Genomic DNA, 22359 nt, shown 5'->3' with positions numbered 1-22359 from the left:
GGCCTTAGAAAATGAGTTAGGAGTATTACTTTCTCCTCTACTTTATAAGATCGTTTTTGCTACAGTGGTGTTATTTCTGTTAAGTGTTTGATAGATTTCATGAGTGTAACCACTTGGGTCTGGAACTTCCTTTAACATTCATTATAGTGCAAGTTTGCTGTACCCAAATTCTCCCAACATTTGTTTGTCTGGAAAAGTTTATTTTTGCCTTCAGTTCTGAAAGTTATTTTCATTGGTTTTAGATTTCTAGGTTAGCAAGTTATTTTCCTTTTAGCACTTTAAGGATATTCCATTGTCTATGACTTGTGTGGTTTCTGACAAAAAGTCTGAGACATTTATTGTCTTTGCTCCTCTGTACCTAATTTTGTCTCTTTTCTCTGGTTGCTTTAGAACTGGGAGCTTGTCGTTTTCATAATATTAGGAAGAATTCTGGCCAAATCTTTCTTCACATATTTTTTCTTGCCCCTTCCCCCCTTTTTTATCCTGGACTCCAGTTACACATATGTTAGATCACTTGATACTGTATGACAAGTCACTGAGGCTCTGATCATTTGTTTTTCTATCTTTCTTTCTCTCTGCTTCATTTTAGATAGTTTGTAATAATGTCTTCTAGGTCATCTTTTTTCTTCCGCATATCTAATCAGCTGTTAATCTCATCCACTGGAATTTTTATTTCAGATATTCTATTTTTCATCTCTAGGAATTCTTTTTGGCGCCTTACATCTTATATTTGTATCCTCATTATGCTCATGTTTTTCTTTTCTTGAGAGTAGGGTTCACTATTTACTTATGGCAAATATTCCACATCCATGATCCTCTCCTGTCAGAAGTTCTTTGAGAGTATGCCATGGGCCTTGGCCAGTCGGAGAATGGCATCATCTGACTCTCCCATCCTGTGAATGGCCCCACAGAGAGCCTAGGTTTTGAACTGGGTGTTGAACCTGCCTGTTACTTTGTTGACCTCAGCCAAGTTCACCTGGACTGACGCGTGGTCTTTGGCGCGATGATGCGGTTGCTGGCACAGTATTTCTGCGGCAAATACAGGTCCATGAACTCTCTGGCATCATTTTGCATGTTGAGGGCATGTCTGGTGGCACCACAACAAGCATGGGAGCAGAAAGGAAGCGCCACATCCCCCAGCAGCACTGATGTTCATGTTTTTCTTTAACGCTCCGAGCATACTTATAACATTTTAAATAGCTGTTTTAAAGCTATTTTCTGTTAATTTCCTCATCTCTTTCATTTCTGGTTCTGATTGTATTGACTGATTTTCCTCCTGGTTATGGATTACATTTTCCTGCACCTTCACTTGTGTATTAATTTTATTGGTTGCTGGATACTGTGAATTTTACCTTGCTGAGTACTGTATTTTGGTTTTTGGTTTTTGCTTTTTTTTTTTTAATTTAAGGAGTGTCAACCTTTTTCTCTGACAGGCACTCATAATGTCTTCAGATCAGCTTAACCTTCTCAAGACTAATTTTCAAGATGTTTAGGCAGTGTCTAGAATACCCTTCTTTCTAGATCTACTTTAGCTTACTTATGGAATCTTTCATAAATGCACTATTTATTCAATAAGATTTTCTGAATGGTGGGAACCCAAATTATTCCTAACCCCATTTAAGTTCTGAGAAATGTTTGGTTTAGGCTCCCTATTAAATTTTCTTTCCCTAGCAGTTGTCCTTGCCTGGCCTCCACAATGCTCAAATTGATATTTAGCCACAATCTCCAAGGTGTGACAATTCTGGATCTCAATCTCTCTTCTCTTCCTCCTCTCTTTGTGCATTCCCTGCTCTTTGGTACCCTGTGCTGCACATTCTAATTGCCTCCACCTTACCAAACTATGATCTCTGTCTCCTCAACTTGGGGTGGCCATCGGGCTGTTTCTTTTCTCTTCTCTGCCCTGCTATCTGGACATTTTGTCCAGGAAGAAAGCTAGTGTGATTACAAGGCTTACTTTATTTGTTTCCCTTCTCTCAGGGATCACAGTCCTGCACTTCCTGTTGTCCAATGTGTTAAAACATTTTTTTCGTATGTTTTTCCCCAGGTTTTTTTTTTTTTTTTCTCACCTGTTTAAAGTGCTAGGGCAAGTCCCATATCAGTTATTTCTCATAGGTGGAAACAGAAGCCCATCCTGGTTTGATTTTTTGTTTGTTTGTTTTGTGTTTTATTTGTTTAGTTCCCTGCTTTAGTACCATGTTTTTGTCAAGACTTTAGCGTTTCCCCTGACGATGCAAATATCATTCACCCTATTTTATACTCACACTGAATGAACTAGTGATTACCACTGGGGAGAGGGAGGGGATGAGGGGCAATATATAGGTAGGAGAGGGAATAAAAGGTTATTATAGGATTATATGAAATTATCTGTGTGAAACTTTTGGAAATTTTAAAGCACGGTAGAATTTAAAGAATCTTTCATTCAATAATAAATAAATAAATAATTTAAAAACATCAGAAATTCAAAAGCTACAGTTTTAATCATTTGACCATAAGCACAGGTGACTGAAAATAGACTTTCAAAAAGGCTTTCTCAGTAAGTGCAAACCTTTGAAAAAGAAAAAAAAACTGCAATTGTATACAGCGGCTTTTTGTGTAACTTAACCTGCTTACAAAGCTATTTTCATTTATAGAGTTGTATTGTCTCTACAGTTATCAGTCATTTCTAAGAGCAGAAACGTTTTAAGAATCTGTATTGGCAAGCAGAGTAAACATGCTTTGAAAGGCTCAAAATGCAATATGAGCTATTACTCCACACACTTCTATTCTGCGCAAGGGCATCTGTCCTGACAGCTCCATTCTCTCACTGGCTCTTCTACCCTGGCGGCTACTATCGAAGGCCTGTTCAAAACAGAGCTGAAGCACTCCATTTGTCACTCCCTGTCTTTGGTATGGGATTCTCTCTAAGGAAATTTGACATCTCCTGTCCCATTTATTTTGATATTTCCTACTTGCAGACAGTTAAAACACAGTACAGGCTTTGGAGTCAAACAGACCTGGGTGTTTCAAGTATTAGCTTCATCTCAAGTTATTTGATGTCTCTGACAGTTTTTTTTGTTTGCTTGTTTAAACTCATCTACAAAATGGGAACACCAGTATTTAACCAGCAGGACAATTGTGGGCATCCGAGGAGGGTCATGTGCCTGGCCCACTGCCTGACACACAGGGCCTCCTCAAAAATTCATAGCTGTGACTGCTGTTACTTTCATCTGCTAGATTTCATCTAGGATGACATTTTGCTCAAATACCACAGTTCTGTAAACAGCATTTTGCCTTTGCATTATTGTTAACACTAATTAATACAGCCTAAAGTGCCAGTGAAATGAACAGACACTGATTTTAATGCCCCAGCAGTTACTACCATGTAAGGTTAGAGTATCTAATGCCAAGACAAAGATTAAATCATTAGGCCCAAATCTTCCTTCCCATAATGCTATTTTCTTTTTTGGTGTGAAATTCACTAAAATGAAATTAATCATTTAAAAGTATACAATTCAGTGGTATTTAGTATGTTCACAGGGTTATGCAACTACCACCTCTATCTAGTTCCACCATAGTTCCAACACCCCAAGAGAGCATCCTGTACCCATTCTCCTCTTCCCCAGCCCCTGGCCACCACCAATTTGCTTTCTGCCTCTATAGATTTACTTATTCTAGATATTTCATATAAATGGAGTCATATAATGTGTGGCCTCTTGTGTCTGGCTTCTTTCATTTAACGTATTATTTTTGAGCTTTATCAGTGCTGTAGCATGTAGCAGTACTTTACTCTTTTTACGGTAGATTATATTCCATTTTGTGGATGTACTATATTTTGCTTATCAATTCATTCATTGCTGTGCACTTGGGTTGTTTCCACCTTTTTTGACCATTGTGAAAAGTGCTGCTCTGAATATTTGTATATATGTATTTGAGTATCTGTTTTCAATTCTTTTGGGTATATACTTATGAGTGGAATTTCTGGGTCATATGATAATTCTGTATTTAACTTTTGGGGGATGCTTTGGCTTTTTTCTCCAAGGGAAAAGGCACAACCAGAGAAATGGGACCTGAGAATTTATGTGGGCCAGGCAGCCAGTCCAATTTGTGTCTACCCCTCTCAGCCAACCCTTGACTTTGTCTTTACCTTCTTCTTACAGCAGAGAAAGGTGAGTGCTGTGGGTCACTTACACCCCTGGCCTGTCTCCCGTAGGGCTGTGTCTGGCTGCCCCTGAAAAAACTGTGAGATGGTGCACTGTCTCAAGTCATGAGGCCAATAAGTGCTACAGCTTCCGTGACAACATGAATAATGTCCTTTCAGTGGATGGTCCTCACGTCACCTGTGTGAAGAGAACCTCTTACCTTGAGTGCATCAAGGCCATTGTGGTAAGTCACTGCTGCCTAAGAAGAGTGGAAGAAAATCCATACTTTCTCCTTCTTTTTTTGTACTTGTTATAGTTTATTGCTTCAGAACAACTTTCTCCCCCAAGGAACTAGACCATGCTTTAGAGGAGAAAGAAATAAGCTAAAGACTTGAAAGTACAGAGACTATGTGTAGATGAAAATATAGGTGCTCAACATTCATTAATAGTGAAAACAACAATAATAATAATTAAACAACTGATAGAGAAGGATTCAGTGAAAATGGTCACGGTAAAGCAAAGCCAGAATTGCACTGAAAGAGAAATCTATAAAGACTCAGAACTAAACAAGGAGCTGTAGTATCACTATTATTACTTAATATTGTTTTTGGAATTTCCTAGTAATGCAATGATATAAAATACATATGAGATAGAAACAAACAAAATATCAATATTTTCAGATGCTTGCATGCCTAGAAAGTACAATGGAATCAAGAGAAATGTTACCATAATTATTAATGAAAAAATTAGTTTGGTAAAAGATAAATATATCACAATTAATGTCATTTTCATATATCAACAGTCACTAGTTGGGGAAAAATAACCCCAAATTGTGATCTCATTTACATTTAAAATGATATACAGAAAAATGTTGCAGGGAAAAAATCATATGAGAGATCCGTAAGATTATTATAAATGTAATACAAAAGTCTGAGACAAATGAACAGTACTTATTAATAAATTAAAACATATGCCATATTCCCAGACAGGAAGACTAAACTTCATATATGTGCACATTTTCCCAAAGTTAATTCATAAATTTAATATAATTGTTATCAAAATTATATTATAAAATTTAAAAAGTCAGTAAAATGAGTTTACAATTCTTAAGAAGAAGTGTGGGTGAGAATATAAAACAGTATTATGAAAAATAAAATGAGCTGGGGAGTAGCTGAGGCCTGCCTGAAACTATAACATATTTAATAACAGCATTACAAAGAACAGGGTCCTCGGACAGATGTAGAAGATCTGGAAGAGAACAAAATTCAGACATATTCCGAGCTTTCTATACATACATCCATCTGTCTAATTATCTACATGATATGATGTAGATGCAAACTATGATGAATGTCCAACACTAAGGCAGTCTGGTCCTAGGCTTAATGGTTACATACACATAGATTTAGATATTGTATGATAAGGCATACTTTCCAAACAAATGTCTGAGAAAGGATTCTTTAGTTGGACAACTGGATAGCCATTTAGAAATAAAATCAAGTGAGATTTTTAATCTATTTACCAAAATAAACTCCCAGCTTGACTCAATTTGACTAATGTAGATAGATATGAAAAGATAAATCACAGAAGTAGACAAATTTGGAAATGTAAAAATTTTAAGTCTCTGACAAAGGAAAAAGATTAAAGCCCTAAGCATACAGAAAAATATATTCACATCAGCTATAACGAAACAGTGTAGTGTAAAAGCTATGTAAAGATGTCATTTAAATGTATTAGAAATGCTTAAGAATAACAAGCTATAAACAAACTACTCACAGAAATGACAACTAATAGACGATACAAGTAAGGAAGGGAAAATGTTCATCCTTTATAATAATCAAAGGATGCAAATAAAACCACCTTAAGGTGGCAGTTTATATCTCGTAATGTGATAACATTTCTTAAATGATAGTATTTCTTGCCAGTAGTTTTGCTTGAAATTGGTATGCATTGCTATGGGCATTAGAAATTATAAATTTCTACATCATTTCTGGAGAAAAATTTGGAAATATTCAGTAAGGGTCATAAAGATGTACACAAACTTTATTTATTTTCTCTAATTCATTCATATTTATATATGACCTTATGCAATTGTGGGACCTGGTTAAGAGATATCTGTAAGACTATTGTCTTTGCATCTGATACTGGAACTTGAGGAGGAAGTGGTCAGGAGGGGGAAGATGTGTGCAAAGCAGGAAAGACTGAGAACCATCTAGAACCTCAGTCATGAGCTGGAGCCCATGGGGATGGACTAAAACCTGTTCTTGTTGCTTCTGACCTTGATGGTGTTCACAAGGCCTAGTGGCCTTCTTGTCTTTTACCTTTATACTAAATCCCTCCTTTTCTTAAATTGGTTTCTGATACATGCAACCAACAGAATACTAATTTGATATATGTATATACATATGTATACATATACTTATATATGAATACACATTGTAAAATATATGTAAGAAAAAATGAGATGGAGTAAAGGGAGGCAAGTATACAGAAATGTAGTATTAAATTTATAAAAAGCTAAATTACTTTAAATGTCAATTAAGAAATGAATAAAAAGCACTATTTACAATAGCCAAGATACAAAAGCAACCTCAGTGTCCATCAGTAGATGAATGGGTAAAGAAGATGTGGTGTATATATACAATGGAATATTACCCATAAAAAAGAGTGAAATCTTGCCATTTGTGACAACATGGGTGGCCCCAGAGGGTATTATACTAAGTGGAATAAGTCAGACAGAGAAAGGACAAATGCTATATGATTTCACTTATATGTGGAATCTAAAAGACAAAACAAATGAACAAATATAACAAAACAGAAACAGAGTCATAGATACAGAGAATGGGTGGTTGCCAGAGGGAAGATGGGTAGGAGGAGGAAAGATATAGGTGGGGGAAATTGAGAGGTACAGACTTCCAGTTGAAAAAAAAAGATTTCCATGAGGAAATGAGGGGTAGGGAATAATCCAACCTCATTTTTGAGAAGAGGCTGTGAAGTTACTGCTTCTCTCAGGGAGGAAGGAATTCTTGGCTGAGAGATCCTTGAAGAGGGAATCCAGACTCAAGAGTGCAAACCATGACTTCTTATGGGTGGAAATATTCTACAACTCATTCACTCAATTCAACATTTATTGGACACCTACTGGCAGTCGGTGCTGGGATTTGGCGGGATAAAACAACACAGTAACATCCCCACCTTGGAAGAGCCTGCATTTCAAAGGGGAGGACAAACAATAAATAAAGGTTTGTCAGATGGTTGATAAGGGCTCAGGAGAGAAACAGAGGGCTCCCAGCATTTATGAGGTGGTAGTTTTAAGAGCACAGTCGGAGAAAGGCTCACTGAGAAGGCTTTTGAGCCAACACTAGGGGGGCAGAGGAGGTCTGAGCCATACCAAGTATCCATGGCGATACTTGTCAAGTGTCCCTGGCAGAGGGTTAGGTGAGTCTTCCTCAGAGGTGAGGGGCTTCATTCATGTCTGGCCTTTTCTCTTTCAGGCAAACAAAGCAGATGCTGTGACCATTGATGGAGGTTTGGTGTTTGAGGCAGGCCTGGCCCCCTACAACCTGAAGCCCGTCGTGGCAGAATTCTACGGGTCAAAAGATGGTGCGTCTTCCGTGGGGACCCAGGTCTCTGTTCTGACACAGCAGCCACAGCAGAAGGCAGGGACTCTGTTGGCATTACACTTGCAGGGAACAAAGCTGCTGGAGTTCTTTAGACTGTGAGAGGCTGTTACCTCCGCTAACTCATGGGGGCTGGGATCTTGGCTCTTTCTGGGAAGCTGTGAACTCTGAGCATCCTGATGGGAATGCTGCTTGTGCCACTGAGTGACAGCGGACATGTTGTCCAGAGTCCACTGCCCGCCCGGTGGGGTCGCCCATCTCTGGAGACACACAGATCTGGACAGCCTCTCCGTGTGCCAAGTCCTCTGCAGGTGCTAGAGAACACAGTTTGAAGAATGGGGTTTGGGGAGGCGAAGAATGGGGTGCCTGCCATACTTGTCCATGGGTGTCACCAGTGTGTGCGTGAGCATGGTCTGTCTCAATTTGAGTCCAGCTTGCAGGGCCCTGGCAAAACCCTGGAGATGCCCTCCATACCTTCCCCCCACACCTTCATCTTCGTGCCCAGGCTGCAGACAGAGAAGGGAGAAGAGCCCGTGGGGAGAAACAGTAAATCTCAATGACTGGGAGCTGCAGGCCCTGTGATAGCTGGTGCAGAAAAAGAACTCAAGTGTATTGCCTTGAAGAGGGGCAGTTTCCTTTCTTCTGTCAGTCAAGGGCCTTTCCCTTTCCTTTTCTGCCTGCTTACCAGGAGATGTTGCAGGTCCTCGGATCCTCCCAAGTTCCATTGCACACACTCTGGAAGATGAGTGGCAACTTCCTTTGGCCCTTCTTTCTCTGCTCCTTTTCAGATCCACAGACTCACCATTATGTTGTAGCCGTGGTGAAGAAGGGCAGCGATTTCCAGCTGAACCAGCTCCAAGGCAAGAAGTCCTGCCACACAGGCCTGGGATGGTCTCCTGGGTGGAACATCCCCATCGGGATACTTCTTTCCTCTGACTTGGTTGAAAAAGGTAAGCTGGCTGGGACGGGGTACGCTGAGGCAGGGCTCCTACTCCCAGCACCCACGTGGATTCTATCGGGGCCTTACGAACACTAACAGGCGTACAGGTTTCATAAACTCCAAGATGCGGACAACATGCTTTAAACGTGTGCTGTCTGGGTTTGCTGCACCAGCGAGCCTTGGGAACTGGCAGCTGAGCCTTTCCTTCTCTCAGCAAAGGAACCCCGGTCTCTGAGCTCCTGGCAGCCCCACATTCACGGTAATCCCAGCAGTTTGGCTTGATAAGGGCCATCGTGGAGGCTGATGAGAAAGGGGAACTGCCTTCCAGCTGCCCAGGAGGGCTCACTGGGGATGATCGCTATACCGCCAGCAGTCAGGCCTCAGTGCTGTGGGTGAGGGCTTGGGATGAAGGCAAGAGGGGATGAGTGGACCAGAGCTATGATTTTTTGTGTACTCCAGTCTCTTGTTCAGTTCCGATGAGCCATGGTGAGCCTAGGGTGCCTTTTCAGCCCCTGAAATATGACAGCCAAAGTTTCTGTGCTCTGCCAAAGTGTGTCTTTTTGAGCCCTGCCAACTCTGCAGCATTTATGTTTCACCTGTGTTTGGGGCTGCAGAGGTCAGATGGGGTGCTGCAGCCTGGGCCACAGCTCTGGCCATGTTTGCACTTTCTTGGGGTTCCTGCTTGCCCCGGTGTCAGACGCTGTGGGACGTCTGTCTGGGCGGTTATGATGCGGCTGTTGGCACACCCCCGCGCCCATGAGGCAAGTTAATCCAACCCCCTCCCATGAGTTCCTGGAAGAGGGATCCCCAGGAGCCACCACAGACCCTGGATCAGAAGCGGAGAGGGGTGGGTGGGACCACGTCCTGAGACAAGGAAGGGCTGTCGGGGGTTCCTGCGTGTTTAGAGTCCTGCGGCCTCCCCCACCATCCCCGAGCCTCCGTGTTGGTGAGCTAACCAGGTGAGTGGTGCTGGGGCTGCAGCTTGGGTCAGTGCAGCTCAGCAGTTTTCGCGCCCTGCAGGGGACAGGCTGGGAAGCTTCTCTTCGGCTGGAGCCCCGGGACCACGCGTGAGCCAGCCACGCCCTCAGACCCGGGCACTGTCGGCCACCTCTGCACACCCACTTCCTCATGACAGTCCCAGGCAGTGCATGCAGACCTCTGGGCTCTCACATACGGACACACACACACACACACACACACACACACACACACACACATGCATGCACGACCAAGGGGCCCTGGCAGCTCATGCCCTGAGGTCCGTGTGTCTCCATGTTGAGCAGCAGCGGCTAAGTTCTTCGCGGGCAGCTGCGTCCCCTGTGCGGATCAGACGGCTTTCCCCAAACTGTGCCAACTGTGTGCGGGGAAGGGGACCGACAAGTGCGCCTGCAACTCCCATGAACCGTACTTCGGCTACTCGGGGGCCTTCAAGTGAGTGGGGCCCCCTTGCTCCTCTGCCTCACTCTGATGATGGGGAAACTAAGGCACAGGGAGTGGACGGGGCCTGCCCCAGACCACCTAGAGTGTCGGTGTGAAACACAGGGTCTCGAGTGCCTCCCACGGCCCACCCTCGTTCCTGCCCGTCCTCAGGGGCAGTCTTCTGTGGGGGAGCCCCGCTCATCTCCCCAGATGGAGGGGTCTGGACCAGGGAGGTCTCTGGGATCCATGGACACAGGCTTGGACTCCCAGCTGGGCCAAGGGCTGGGAACCCTCCCCCACACCAGCTGCTTCTCTCTACCTGAGTATCTCTGTGTGAGGGGTGCATGCTGCTTCTCCCCACCTCCCACTCAGCCCCCTGCCTGCAGGCACCTCTCCATACTCCACGCCCTGCAAGAGACATAGCTGCTGCTCAAAACCAGAGCAAAACTGGCCGGGAGTCCAAGCCTGTCTAGAGTTTTTAACCTCTATGTATTTTAAATTTTTTTTTTTTTTTTTTTTTTTTAATCTGTTGCTTTTGGCTGCCTTCGAAGAGGAAGGTGGTGGGTCCCTCTTTTGCAGCCTCCCTCCCCAGAGTTGCCTGGGATGTAGCTTAGGGGGCTCCTGCTTGCTTCAGACCTGGGCTTGGCTGTGGGGATTCAAAGGGTCTTCAGACAGGGCCATCACCTCTGTGAGGACGGACTGAAGCCTGGGAAACTGTGGGTGAAGCCCTGTTAGCCAGTGGCCCGGGGCAGAGCCTGGGGAGGGGGGTACTGGGGTAGGGGCGAGACTGTGCTGTGGACAGTGCCTGACCACAGCTGTCCTGGTCCTCAGGTGTCTTCAGGACAGTGTGGGGGACGTGAGCTTCGTGAGGCACATGACGGTGTTTGGTAAGTGCCGGACGGAGGAAGAATCCTGCGGGCCACCCTCTGGCCAGAGGAAGGCATTCCTTCCTGAGCCGCCTTACATCTAGAGATGGGTGGTGCTAAGATCTTAATGAAATAGGAGAGTTTCTGTATAAAAAACACTTCCACTATTTGTACTTTGTTTAGTGCTCAGTTTGTTCAGTCTATAAATCTACCAAACAAATCTGAGCATTTAAGCATTACTTACCAACTAATAAAACAAGTTTTAATAATCAGATTCTCTTAGTCACTGGAATACCAGTTTCCAATCTAATCACTTTCTCCTGAATACTTCATTATGAAGGGCTCCTAAATGCTTTAATCACCTTAAACAAACACAGATTATTATAATGATTTCAGAACTTATTAGCACATCTATAATTAAATCTGTTGCAAAAGCATTACTACCATGGACAAAGATGTATTTCTATGTTAAAAAAAAAAAAACCTTCCAGAGTTTTGGGCAGTTTATCAGAAACAAACAAACAAAATAATATTTCAGACAAGTTCAGTTTACAGATTCTGGGTTTTATAACCAATTACATTTCTATTAGATACAAAACACACTTGTATCACTTAGGATATTTAAACAAGAGAGGTGTATTTTATGCTAGGTTCATTTTTTAAAATGTGTCTGCCACCTCAAGGAGAATTTTGAGCCCTCACTTTTTCCAGGGGCCTTGGTTCCTCGCAGCCTGGTGTCTTTCCCTGACATGGAGCAGAAGTGTAGTGGCTTTGTTCCCTTGCTCAGCTGTTCACAATTCACTGTCCCCTCATTATCACCCACTGACCTGGTTTGCTAGCATTTTGGCAATTCATGTGTATCTTATCATCAATAATTTTAATTAGTGGTGTCATCTATGGGTTTTGTCTCCCAGAATCAAGTTTTTCCCGATAGCCGTCATTGTTATTTCCTCTGGCTGCTCAAGTTGGCACAGTTAGGCCAATGGGTAGCATCTTCTAATGCTCACCCTGGAGAACTAAAAACATCCTCACTTTCTGAAAACAACCAATTGTCCAAGACCATCCCAATTTCCCTTTGCTGAAAGTCACATGTCCACTATTATATAAGATCCCTCATTGTCTTTTAAGCAGAAGTTTCTGAGTTTCATTGTCCTAGCTTGGCGCTGTGTCAGCCACAGACTAACTCAGACTTTGATGAGTTCCCTTAACCCTCTTAGCCTCAGTCCTCATCTCTAGAATAGGATAATCTGGATAATCTAGCAGCCTCCCCCAGTTGTTATGAGGATTAAACGAGACAGAGCATGGAGAGCCTTCAGGTCAGTCTTTGGTGTGCTGTGAGCGCTCAGAAAACATTTGCTGTCACCATCCTTGTTCGCAGAGCCTTGGGCTAAGCATGCCTCCCAGCCCTGGGTCTCTCTGCGGTGAGAACGTGTCATTTCATCTCCTGAGGGCTCAGCATCCTCACCTGTATAAAATGTATTTGGAAAAGATTCTCTTTTAGTCCTCCTTAGGCTGTTAAAAAATGATTAAAGAAGACAGTTTAGGTGATACAAACTTCAACACTTCTTGAAGTGGGCAGTCTCCATTCAGAGAACTGCAAAATAGGGCAGAAGGCAGGAAGCTTTGATAGGATAAAGAACAACTAAGAGAAAAATAGATAATATCTGATTGGCTGGGGCCACATTGCCAAGGGTGAGAAGGAAGAAGGAAGGAAGTATAGACCCAGAGTTGGCTTGGCACTGGGGGCCTGGCTGACTGGATAGACTGCGTTTCTGGTCAAGCAGAACATTTACAGGCACAGGAAGTTATCTAAGTTTCGGTGGTGACGTGGCCTCCCAGGCAGGAGCAGCTCCGTCTTGGGATTAGAAAGTTATTTCAACAAATCCCCAAACAATCTGGGATACAGGGAGGGGCAGGGACCACACCTCCTTCTCTGCCTGCCGACGGCTCATGTGGGCTTCCCTCCACAGAGAACCTGGCTGACAAGGCTGACAGAGACGAGTATGAGCTGCTCTGCAGGGACAACACCCGGGGGCCTGTGGACGAGTACGAGAGGTGCCACCTGGCCCGGGTCCCTTCCCACGCTGTCGTGGCACGAAGCATGGGCGGCAAGGAGGACCTGATCTGGGAGCTTCTCAACCTGGCCCAGGTAGCCCCACCCACCATCCTCCCCTCCTGCATAGGGGTCCCTGCTTGGATTTGGGGCGCTCTCGTTGACTCCCTTCTAGCCACTGTGGAAGTCGTGGGTGTCCAGCACAGCGGGAACCATGCCACATGTCCTCCGCTTCACTGATAACACTCGGTCTGGATACGTGATGGGCAGCAGTGGCCATAAAACTCCCTCCCTTGGCATCCTCAACGCCATGGGCCAAAGACTGCACAGAAGCCCCTTGTTGCCCCAATTTATTCTTCTCAGTTGTAAAGAGGTCCTCAGGCTACAATGCAGGTGCCGTTCCTCCATGAGGTGCTCCCCTCTTATCCCATTGGTGGGGACCCCTCAGCGGCAGGTTCCCGGCTGTGAGCATTCTGTGTCCTGCGCTGGTGGCCCTCTCTCCCAGCCCGCCCTCATCCGGTCACCTGTCCCATCTCTGTCAGCACCCTCTGCTCAGCACTGGGCGGTCAGAGATGAACTAGACACAGACCTGCCCTTGGGTCACTCACAGACGACTGTGGAAGATACAGTGAGCACATTATACACACAGATAATCACCAGAGGGCACAACCTTGGGGACATGGATTATGTACTTTGAAGGGACTGACTTGCAGGGCGTATCTGGAAAGGTTCCTGGGCCCCGGGGTAAGCTGTGGGCACCCCAAGGAAATGTGGGGTTTGCCAGAGAAGGCAACATGCAGAGCCACTGCAAAAGCAAAAAGCAGACAGACGTCGCAAAGAGCATGTGGGTAGGTGTTACCGTCAGCTACCATCAGGAATGGCTTTGGGCCAGTCAGTGGGAGTTATATGCAAAGGGCCCTTCGCTTTTTGGGGGTGCCAGAAAGAGGAAGGGACTGCTTGAAGGCCTTCAGTGGCAGGCTTGGGGTGGCAGACGCGCCCAGGACTTCTGATCTCCAGGCTTGATGGTCCTGGATCAGCACCCGCTCCAGGATGAAGCCCACTGGAGCCACTTGGGGCAATCAGATGGCCAGCAACAAGGCCACCATCACTGACTGCCCCATGGGAATGCAGCATAGGAGAGGGGCAGCTGCCTGGCCCATGGTGACAATTACCCTTTATGCAGACCTGGGGGCAGCCCCTGGCAGTCTCCCTGAGGCCCACAAAGCAGACAAGCTGGGATTTACTGGAGAATATTTGAGAACCCCATGAGCCACAGGGACTTTGGAGGGCCTTGGCATGGTCTTTACTCTCAGGCACTCATATTTCTCTCGCTCTCTGCTCTCCTTGTCTGGTTTGGGGTTTGTTTCTCCTTTACTTCCTTATGCTAGCCTCCTTCCTTCACTGTTTCTTTTATCCTTTGAACAGGAGAATTTTGGAAAAGACAAGTCAGCAGAATTCCAGCTCTTCGGCTCTCCTCATGGAAAGGACCTGCTGTTTACGGACGCCGCCCTTGGGTTTTTAAGAGTCCCACCTAAGATGGACGCCAAGCTATACCTGGGATACGAGTATTTTTCTGCCATCCAGCATCTAATGAGTGGTGTGTAAGGTCCTGTGGGGAACCTGGAGAGCTTGGACATGGGGCAGGGTATGGCCATGGAGGTTTTCCTGGTGCCCACAAGCCTCACCTCACCCAACCTTCACTGGGCTGCAGGGTCCAAGGGAACTACCGCCTGCATTGGGTTCATGCAAGGATTTTCTGCTGATCTGGGGAAAAGGCCTGAATTAGGGGGGTCACAAAAGGCTTTGAAAGACCTTCAGATTGTAGGCAACTTGAAGTAATGATGGTCCTGGCTCCCTTGTGTGAACCAGGGTTGCCCCACCCTGCAGTAGGTCTGTTTGACAGGGAAAATAGCCCATCCTAAACTGCAGTGGGAACACAGCCTCTGCCACCACCAGGAGCACAGCTAGAATTTCAGAGGGTTTTAATCCAGTGCCTGCTTTCCCTTGGATCCCCATGGTTTATTTCTTCCTTTCTTCCTTCTTTCCTTTTTTTTTCCCCCTTCATTTAGTTAACCAGTAGTTATGGAGCATCTACCAAAGCCACTGAGATTGATGTGGGCGTCAGAGCAAGCAGGCCCACCCAGAACAAATGACACTGGCTTCCAACTAGGGGATGCTCCCTCGGTGGGAGAACCCCATCGTGGAAGAGAAAACCCCAGAAGGCCCTGAGCCAGGCTGGTGCTCAGAGAGGCCTCCCCTGGGGTGGTGACGTCTGAGTAGGGGAGGTCAAGAGGGTGCTGGCTCTGCCTTCACTGCTCTTTCTGGGAACCGAGTTCACCATTTCTTCTGGGAGGTGATAGGAAGCAATGAGCGGTGACATGGGCATGAGACACTGCTGCCAACTCTGCTGTTGGGCAGCCGCTCGTAAGACAGTGGCGCTAACCGCCCCCCTCCCCTCCCCCATCTGGGGGCTTCCTTTGGATCCCTGGCTCTTCTCCACCTAGGGACAGAAGACCCCCAGAGGGTGATGTGGTGCGCAGTGGGCCAGCATGAGAAAGCCAAGTGTGACGAGTGGAGTGCCCTGAGCGGTGGCATCTTGAAGTGCACCGCGGAGGAGACCACCGAGGGTTGCATCGCCGCCGTCGCGGTAAGGAGGGCCCCGTTCCTGCAGTTGGGCTCTGACACTCAGACACGCAGCGCTTCTGCAGTCTGGCGGTGAAGCCCCCTTCCCAGATGTCTTCCCATCAGCTGTGAGGCTGAGACGCACCTGTTACGTGCTGCCTTCCCCCACCCCCCACCCCCAACTCTCCAAAGCCACACCCCGCTGTTCCCACAGGCCCCTCCCGCTCGGGGGCCGGCGGAAACACAGAGCAGCCCAGGACCCAGACTGCTTAGGAGCTCAGCTCTGGAGCCCAGGGAGCTCTGAGGGGTCCTGCCTAGGAAGCTGGGTGACACCCCAGGGTGTGGTCAGGACCCCTGTGGATTGGGAAAGCAAATCAACCTTTTCAGTTCTCTGGACAGGTTCAGGTTTTTTTTTCTGGGGATAAAATTATTAAATGCTGGAAGAGAAATGAAAAATAAATGATATCATTTACAACTTCCTAACTTAGAAATCAGCACCACATAATTTCTGAGTTATGATGTTGTGTTGGTATCAACTGTCCATTTTCTCTATGAGCAGACAATATTTTTGAGATTAGAAAAAAGTTTATAAATAAGAGATTGAAAAAATGACAAGCTTAGGAGACTACAATTTTTCTTAAGAAAGAAGATCTAATTTTGGTAAATGTCCCTGGGACCAATTTCTAAGATTAAAGTCTTGCTATTTATACAGTCTCCTAAATTTGTCAATTATAAGAATTAAATGAAGTTGAGCGCTTGTAACATTGCCTGGCATATAATAAGCAGTCTATAAATGTTAACAGTTGTTATTATGATTTCAATTCTTGAGCACAATTGGTGCACTTTTTAGGTGATGAAGTATTCATTTAAAATGTTCTTAATGGCTGCATAACAGTCCACCAGATATTTATTCAACCAATTTCTAAATGTCTATATCTGAATGATTTCCAAATCCTTTGCTGTTATAAATAATATAGGATTGAACATTTTTGTTCTATACCCATCCATATTTCTAAGTATATCTTTAATATTAATGACAGTGAATATGTCTGGAGTTACTTACTATGTGCCATGCATATGTATGAGCTCTTAACTTGTATTAACTCATTTATTCCTCATGATGAGCCTATGAGGTAGATTTTTCACCCATTTTGTGGATGAAAAAAACGTACCTAGAATAGTATTTAGGGATGTGTCCTTTGGATTAGTCAGATCCTGGAGGCTGACGCATTCCATAGTGGTTATGAGCAGAAGCTAAGGAATTAAACTACCTAAGTCTTAGTGACCATCTATTGGATACATTACTTAACTTCTCTCTGCTTCAGTTAACTAAGGTATAAAAGGGGGAGAATTATAGTACCTACCTTACTGGGTTCTGTGAGGGAGTACATGAGGAAATCATTGTAAAGTGTTTAGAAAAGGGCCTGGCACATAGTAGGGGCTTGATAAGCTTTTGCTTCTATAGTTACTACTGTTTTAAGATAGATTTCTAGAAGAGCAATTAACAGGGGAAGAGCAAAGAGTGCCTGTGTCTGTGTGTTTGTTTCTTGATGACCTTATCTATGAATATAAGTATGCATTTTTTTGTCTCTGTTGTTGGAAAAGTTCATTGATTAAAATCATAAGTTAATTATTAATGAATTATTAATTAGAGTAGAGTACTAATGGGGTTATAAGAACAGAATTGAACTATGCCATACGGAAGAAAACGTGTTCCATAGAAACAGATTAGACACATACTCTGAGTCTGATTGTCGAGTGAGTGACAATGGTCACAAAGAAAGTGTAGTGATGGCATGTCCAGTACTCAGAACGGGGTCTCATGCGAGGGCACAGAGATGACCAGGGAGCATGACCTGGGTTGGGTGCTTGCTTCTGGGTTAACAGGCTAAAGGCATGTCCAGTTTTCTAAACCCTGTGTTTACATGGCAGAAGCTCTGGGTCATATACCAGTTGGTTTATCACAAGGACGTGTGACATTAAGCCAATGAGATGGAAACCTCTGAGGGTGAGACAGGATAACAGCCTCACTGTTGTGCTATTGGTTTATTTCTTAACTTCAGAAAGGAGAGGCTGATGCCATGAGCTTGGATGGAGGCTTCATCTACACAGCGGGCAAATGTGGTCTGGTACCTGTTCTGGCAGAGAACTACTGTAAGTGGAGGGGAGGGTCTCTGTGTTTTCTTCCCTCTGGGCTATGGACACAGAAAGGTGAGGAAATAATTTAGTTCAGTGTGGAGATAACAATAGATGTTATCTGGAGTGTAGGGAGCTAGTAGATAACATCTATCTTCCCCAGAGTCAGAACCAGTTAAGATATAGATGTGGAACTTAGGCTGAAAGAAATCAAAATAAAACCTTTATTACTGAAAGAGTGATATTGGAGGGCATGGCATAGAGCTAGCCATGGGGCTTGTCAAATTGTCCTTGAGTTAGAGTCACCCACCAATTCAGGAGGACAGGTCTGCTGGCAGACCGCATGCTGAGGGCAGAGGGAAAACACATTCTGTCATAGATGAGATCGAAACCACCCTCTCCCCATTCTCTTCAACAAAGAAAGAGCCACAGGTGCCTAGATCCTTTTGCCAAATTTACTAATCCAAAATTAGCTCACCCAAGATGCACTGGGACATTGAGGGATGGGGCCACAAGGTCATGGTCTTTGTGGGGATCCATCCACCTGGAAAAATACAGCCAGGGGAAAAGCGGATTTCACCACTATTTGTTAAATGCCTCATCTGCTATGCAGTGAGTGAGAAACCATACGTTATCCTTCAAAACAAAACAAAACAACTCTATGAAGTAAAGAGTGGTATCTCCATTTTACTAAGGCTTGGGGAAGTTGAATGATGTGTCCAAAGTAGAATAAAGACTGCAACCAGGTCTTTCTGAACCATGGGCTGGATCCTTCCCCTCCAACACAGCATGACTGCAAGGATTGTCTACACAGCCCAGAGCTCTGAAGGAAAGAATGTCCATATGCCTAGAATCACACAGCAAATCAAAAGGATCTCTGTCAAGGTCTTCAGTGGCTTCTGTTCCCCACCCCACCCCCTTCAATGAGCATCTCATTTTCTTTCTCTGTAATTCCCTGAATGTTGGGCATGTTCTGGGAGGGCACCTAATGTTCCAGTGGCAAAGGTCAGGAGAGAGGAGGTGAAATAGGACTGCAGGATCTCGCCTTGTTGATGGCCAATGATAAACTGCTTAGCTAGCGTTTCTCATTCTATTCTTGACTATTGAGACTGAGAAAGTCAGGACTTGAGTAATGTGAGAATTTAATGTCCTGTACCTCAATTCTTTTTCTTTTTAGTGTCTCAAGATGGCAAAGAGCAGCTTGGGTCTAAGTGTGTGAACACACCTGTGGAAGGTGAGTCAGAATCGGTAACATTGGGGCTCAAAGGTAAAGGCCTGGACTTTCAATAAAAAAAAAAAAAAAAAAAAAAAAAAAAAAGATAAAGGTCTGTTGTCAGGGAGGGGGTGAGGAAAGCCTTACAAATAAACCGAAGTTAGTAGAGTTGTTAAACAAAAAAGAGAGAGAGAGATGACACTGCCGCAGTCCATCGTGAAGGAGCAGGTCTGTCGTGGGGCATGTCACAGCGGACAGAGGGCTCCTGCTTGGACTGCTTCTGCTCGCTCTGCTCGGCAGTCCTCTAGAACATGCACATCGCTGGCCACATCACGTAGATGGGCAAGTGAGGCTCAGGGACGGTGTGACTTGCCCAGGGCCACACAGCCGGGAAGTGGCTGCACCTGGGTTTGGGCAGAGGCGCCGTGACTGGAGACCCCTGCCCTTCCTGACCCACCGCAGTGCTCCCTGTCACATACTGCCACCCATGTCTGCACTGGGGCAGGATCCCATTCCTGACATTTCTGGGGCCCAGTGGATGCCTCAGAGGGGGAGGAGGGGAGTCATAGATGCTGCTACTGAAGAGGAGGAGGATGAAGATGAAATCAGCCCTTTAGCTTTTAGTGGCTGGCTTTGAATAGCTGGGGAGTTGATCTCCTCTTCAGACTAGGAGACCAGGTGACGAGTTTTCCCATCCGTGTCTCCACATGGGCAGAGAGGTTCTGTGTCTGTCCCTGAGGTACCTAGTCTTGGGCATTGGCTAGAGCAGTGGTTCTCTAGGTAGTGTGGTGTCTGGACCAGCGGCATCAGTGTCGCCTGAGAACTTGTTAGATGTGAGCGTTCTTGAGTCTGACTGCAGGTCTGCTGGGGTCTGGGATGGGGCCGCTGCTCTGTGTTTTAACAAGCCCTCAGGATGATTCTGATGCATATTAAGCTTTGAAAACCATTGTGATGGAGGATCTTGAGATGAAAACAAGTGCTCACCTGGGTTTGGAATTTCTTATGAGACAGGAGAGCTGCAGGAGGTGGGCGGGCACACAAGCTTGGGGTCTTGAAGCCCTGCACCGCCCGCCTCCACAAAGGCCTCAGGGGGGCAAAGCCACTCACCCTGCAGCAGCTGCCCTTTGTTTGCAGCAGGACCCCAGCCCTGGGGTCAACTGTCCCTCTTCCCTCTGCTTTCACGGCTTTCTGTCTTCTCTGAATTGGATCTGTGTCTTCAACTCTAAGGGCTGGCATTTCGTTGTTCTGATTAAAAAATACATAAAGTCAGAAAGAATTCTAATTGATTCACAAGTGATTGAAATTTCCAGAAACTGCAGTGACATACAAATGTAGGTCAATGAGGATGCTTAGAAGACGGTTCAGGGTAATGGAGAAAGTTAGATTGGAGTAGAGATGGAGAGGGGTTAATCCCAAAGCCACACACACCAGATGACAATAAATAATACCATTTGTGCAGAAATTGTTACAGCTCAAGAAAGGTACTGTAACAGTATTTGGCCGCCGGAATGGCGTAATAGAACCCAGTCTGATAGGCAAGAGCCTGCGGTGGCCTCAGGAGAATCTGCTTCACCAAGAAAGGGGCTCTGGTACTGCTTCTGCCATTAGCAATATGGCTGGAAACCTATCCATGTAACCTCCCCTTCCCATTCCTAACGTACAGTGTGCTCATATTAGCATTACTGTTACCATTTCACTGAGGAGAAATTTAGGATCCTAGATGCTAAGCGACTTGTCTGAGATCATTTAGTAACTGGTGAGGCAGGTCTTCCACTGCCATGTTGATTCCCAAATTTTCCAAACATGAATATATAGATACCTCATCCACAACAGCAAGACAGGGTGTGTGTGTTGGGGGTGGTGGGAGTGGTGGTGGTGAACCACATTACCCATGATTCCAGTCTCTAAATTCAGCCTTGCAGTTTAGGCCTTACTCAACAAGCAGGATTCTGTTACACTCTACTGCAATAGGAATACATCAAGTATCAATGGTGTTCCCATAACAATCAGGAAGAAGACAAGAATGCCCACACCCACCAAAGATATTTGACATTATTTTGTAAGTGAATGCAGAAAGATAAGAAAAATATTTTAAAAAATATATTGGGGAAAGGAAGAGATTAAATTGTCATTATTAGAAAATGGTATTATTGTAAACCTAGAAAATCAGAGACTTGACTTTAAAAAAGAAGTCATTAAAGCTCTTTCTTTTGGACTTCTATTCAACAGAAATATTTAAGCAGGTGCACACTCCATACAAAGCTTTATTTAGGTAAGTGATTTTTCGTAGGGAAAAATGGGTCACAACTTAAATGCCCACCAGTAGGGGGATTATAAAACACTGTACTTCTATACAGTGGACATAACTTAGATTCAACTAATAAATAGAATGAGACAGCCATATCTATTTCTACTGAATCAAAAAGATATATCATTGAGGAAGAATAAAGCACTGGCAGAAAAGAATGCACTGGCAGGATTCTGTTGAAAAAGTATGAAGTGTGTGTGTGTAAATATTTGTGAGTGTATGCCTGGAGACATATCTGGAGAGCAGTAGACTCGCTCTGTTTGGCTGAGTACCTAACAATGACGGTTACTGGGAGGATCTACTAGAGCAAGGTGAGGGCTTCAAGCTGTTCCCCCTCCCCTGGGAGACTGGCAGGCAGCAACTCTGCAGTACATTTTGGGAGGGCCCTGGAGGTATTGAAATTGCATCCTGGTATCTCTGTTGCGAGGTTATTACGTCGTGGCAGTGGTCAAGAAGTCAGATGCTGACCTCACCTGGAATTCTCTGCGAGGCAAGAAGTCCTGCCACACTGCAGTTGGCACTTCTGCAGGCTGGAACATCCCGATGGGTTTCATATACAACCAAACTGGGTCCTGTAAATTCGGTAAGTGTGCTCTGAGCGGTGGTGCGGCAGCCCCTTCCTTGGGCCTGTGCCTGTGTAGGGGAGAAATTCAGTTCAATGAATGGCATAAGTGGATGGTGTGGACAAGGTCTGGACAGCCATGTGGGTGAGCTTCACATCTCCTTAGCAGGACTCCCCTTTCTCCTCTCCCATTGCTTCTGAGGGGAGTGGTTTGGCCCAAAGGGCAGATCTCAGGGAAATACGCTACTCTTTATGTCTTTCAAATCTGGCTCAGGGAAGAGACCTGGGTTGCAAAGCAAGAGTGGGTCATAGGGGGGCTTCCCTGGTGGCGCAGTGGTTGAGAGTCCACCTGCCGATGCAGGGGACACGGGTTCGTGCCCCGGTCTGGGAAGATCCCACGTGCCGCGGAGCAGCTAGGCCCGCGAGCCATGGCCGCTGAGCCTGTGCGTCCGGAGCCTATGCTCCGCAACTGGAGAGGCCACAACAGTGAGAGGCCCGCGTACCG

General features: G+C 45.3%; 1 protein-coding gene and 1 pseudogene across 1 annotated transcript in view; one reads left to right on the top strand and one right to left on the bottom strand.

Moving 5' to 3' along the window:
- The window catches only part of LOC112400480 (inhibitor of carbonic anhydrase), a 40327-nt gene that overhangs the window by 5395 nt on the left and 12573 nt on the right, over positions 1–22359 (top strand). The window contains exons 2-12 of the mRNA XM_024746248.1: positions 4190–4362; positions 7610–7718; positions 8524–8685; positions 9959–10106; positions 10926–10981; positions 12931–13109; positions 14439–14610; positions 15518–15660; positions 17699–17789; positions 18949–19005; positions 21720–21875. Coding sequence (XP_024602016.1) covers positions 4190–4362; positions 7610–7718; positions 8524–8685; positions 9959–10106; positions 10926–10981; positions 12931–13109; positions 14439–14610; positions 15518–15660; positions 17699–17789; positions 18949–19005; positions 21720–21875 — 1446 coding nt within the window. The remainder of the gene's footprint in view (positions 1–4189; positions 4363–7609; positions 7719–8523; positions 8686–9958; positions 10107–10925; positions 10982–12930; positions 13110–14438; positions 14611–15517; positions 15661–17698; positions 17790–18948; positions 19006–21719; positions 21876–22359) is intronic.
- On the bottom strand, positions 824–1074 carry LOC112400481 (40S ribosomal protein S21 pseudogene; annotated as a pseudogene).

This window comes from Neophocaena asiaeorientalis, unplaced genomic scaffold (assembly GCF_003031525.2).
Source record: "Neophocaena asiaeorientalis asiaeorientalis breed wild unplaced genomic scaffold, Neophocaena_asiaeorientalis_V1.1 scaffold437, whole genome shotgun sequence".
In the NCBI taxonomy this organism is placed as follows: domain Eukaryota; kingdom Metazoa; phylum Chordata; class Mammalia; order Artiodactyla; family Phocoenidae; genus Neophocaena; species Neophocaena asiaeorientalis.
This window is presented reverse-complemented; position numbering and strand designations above follow the sequence as displayed.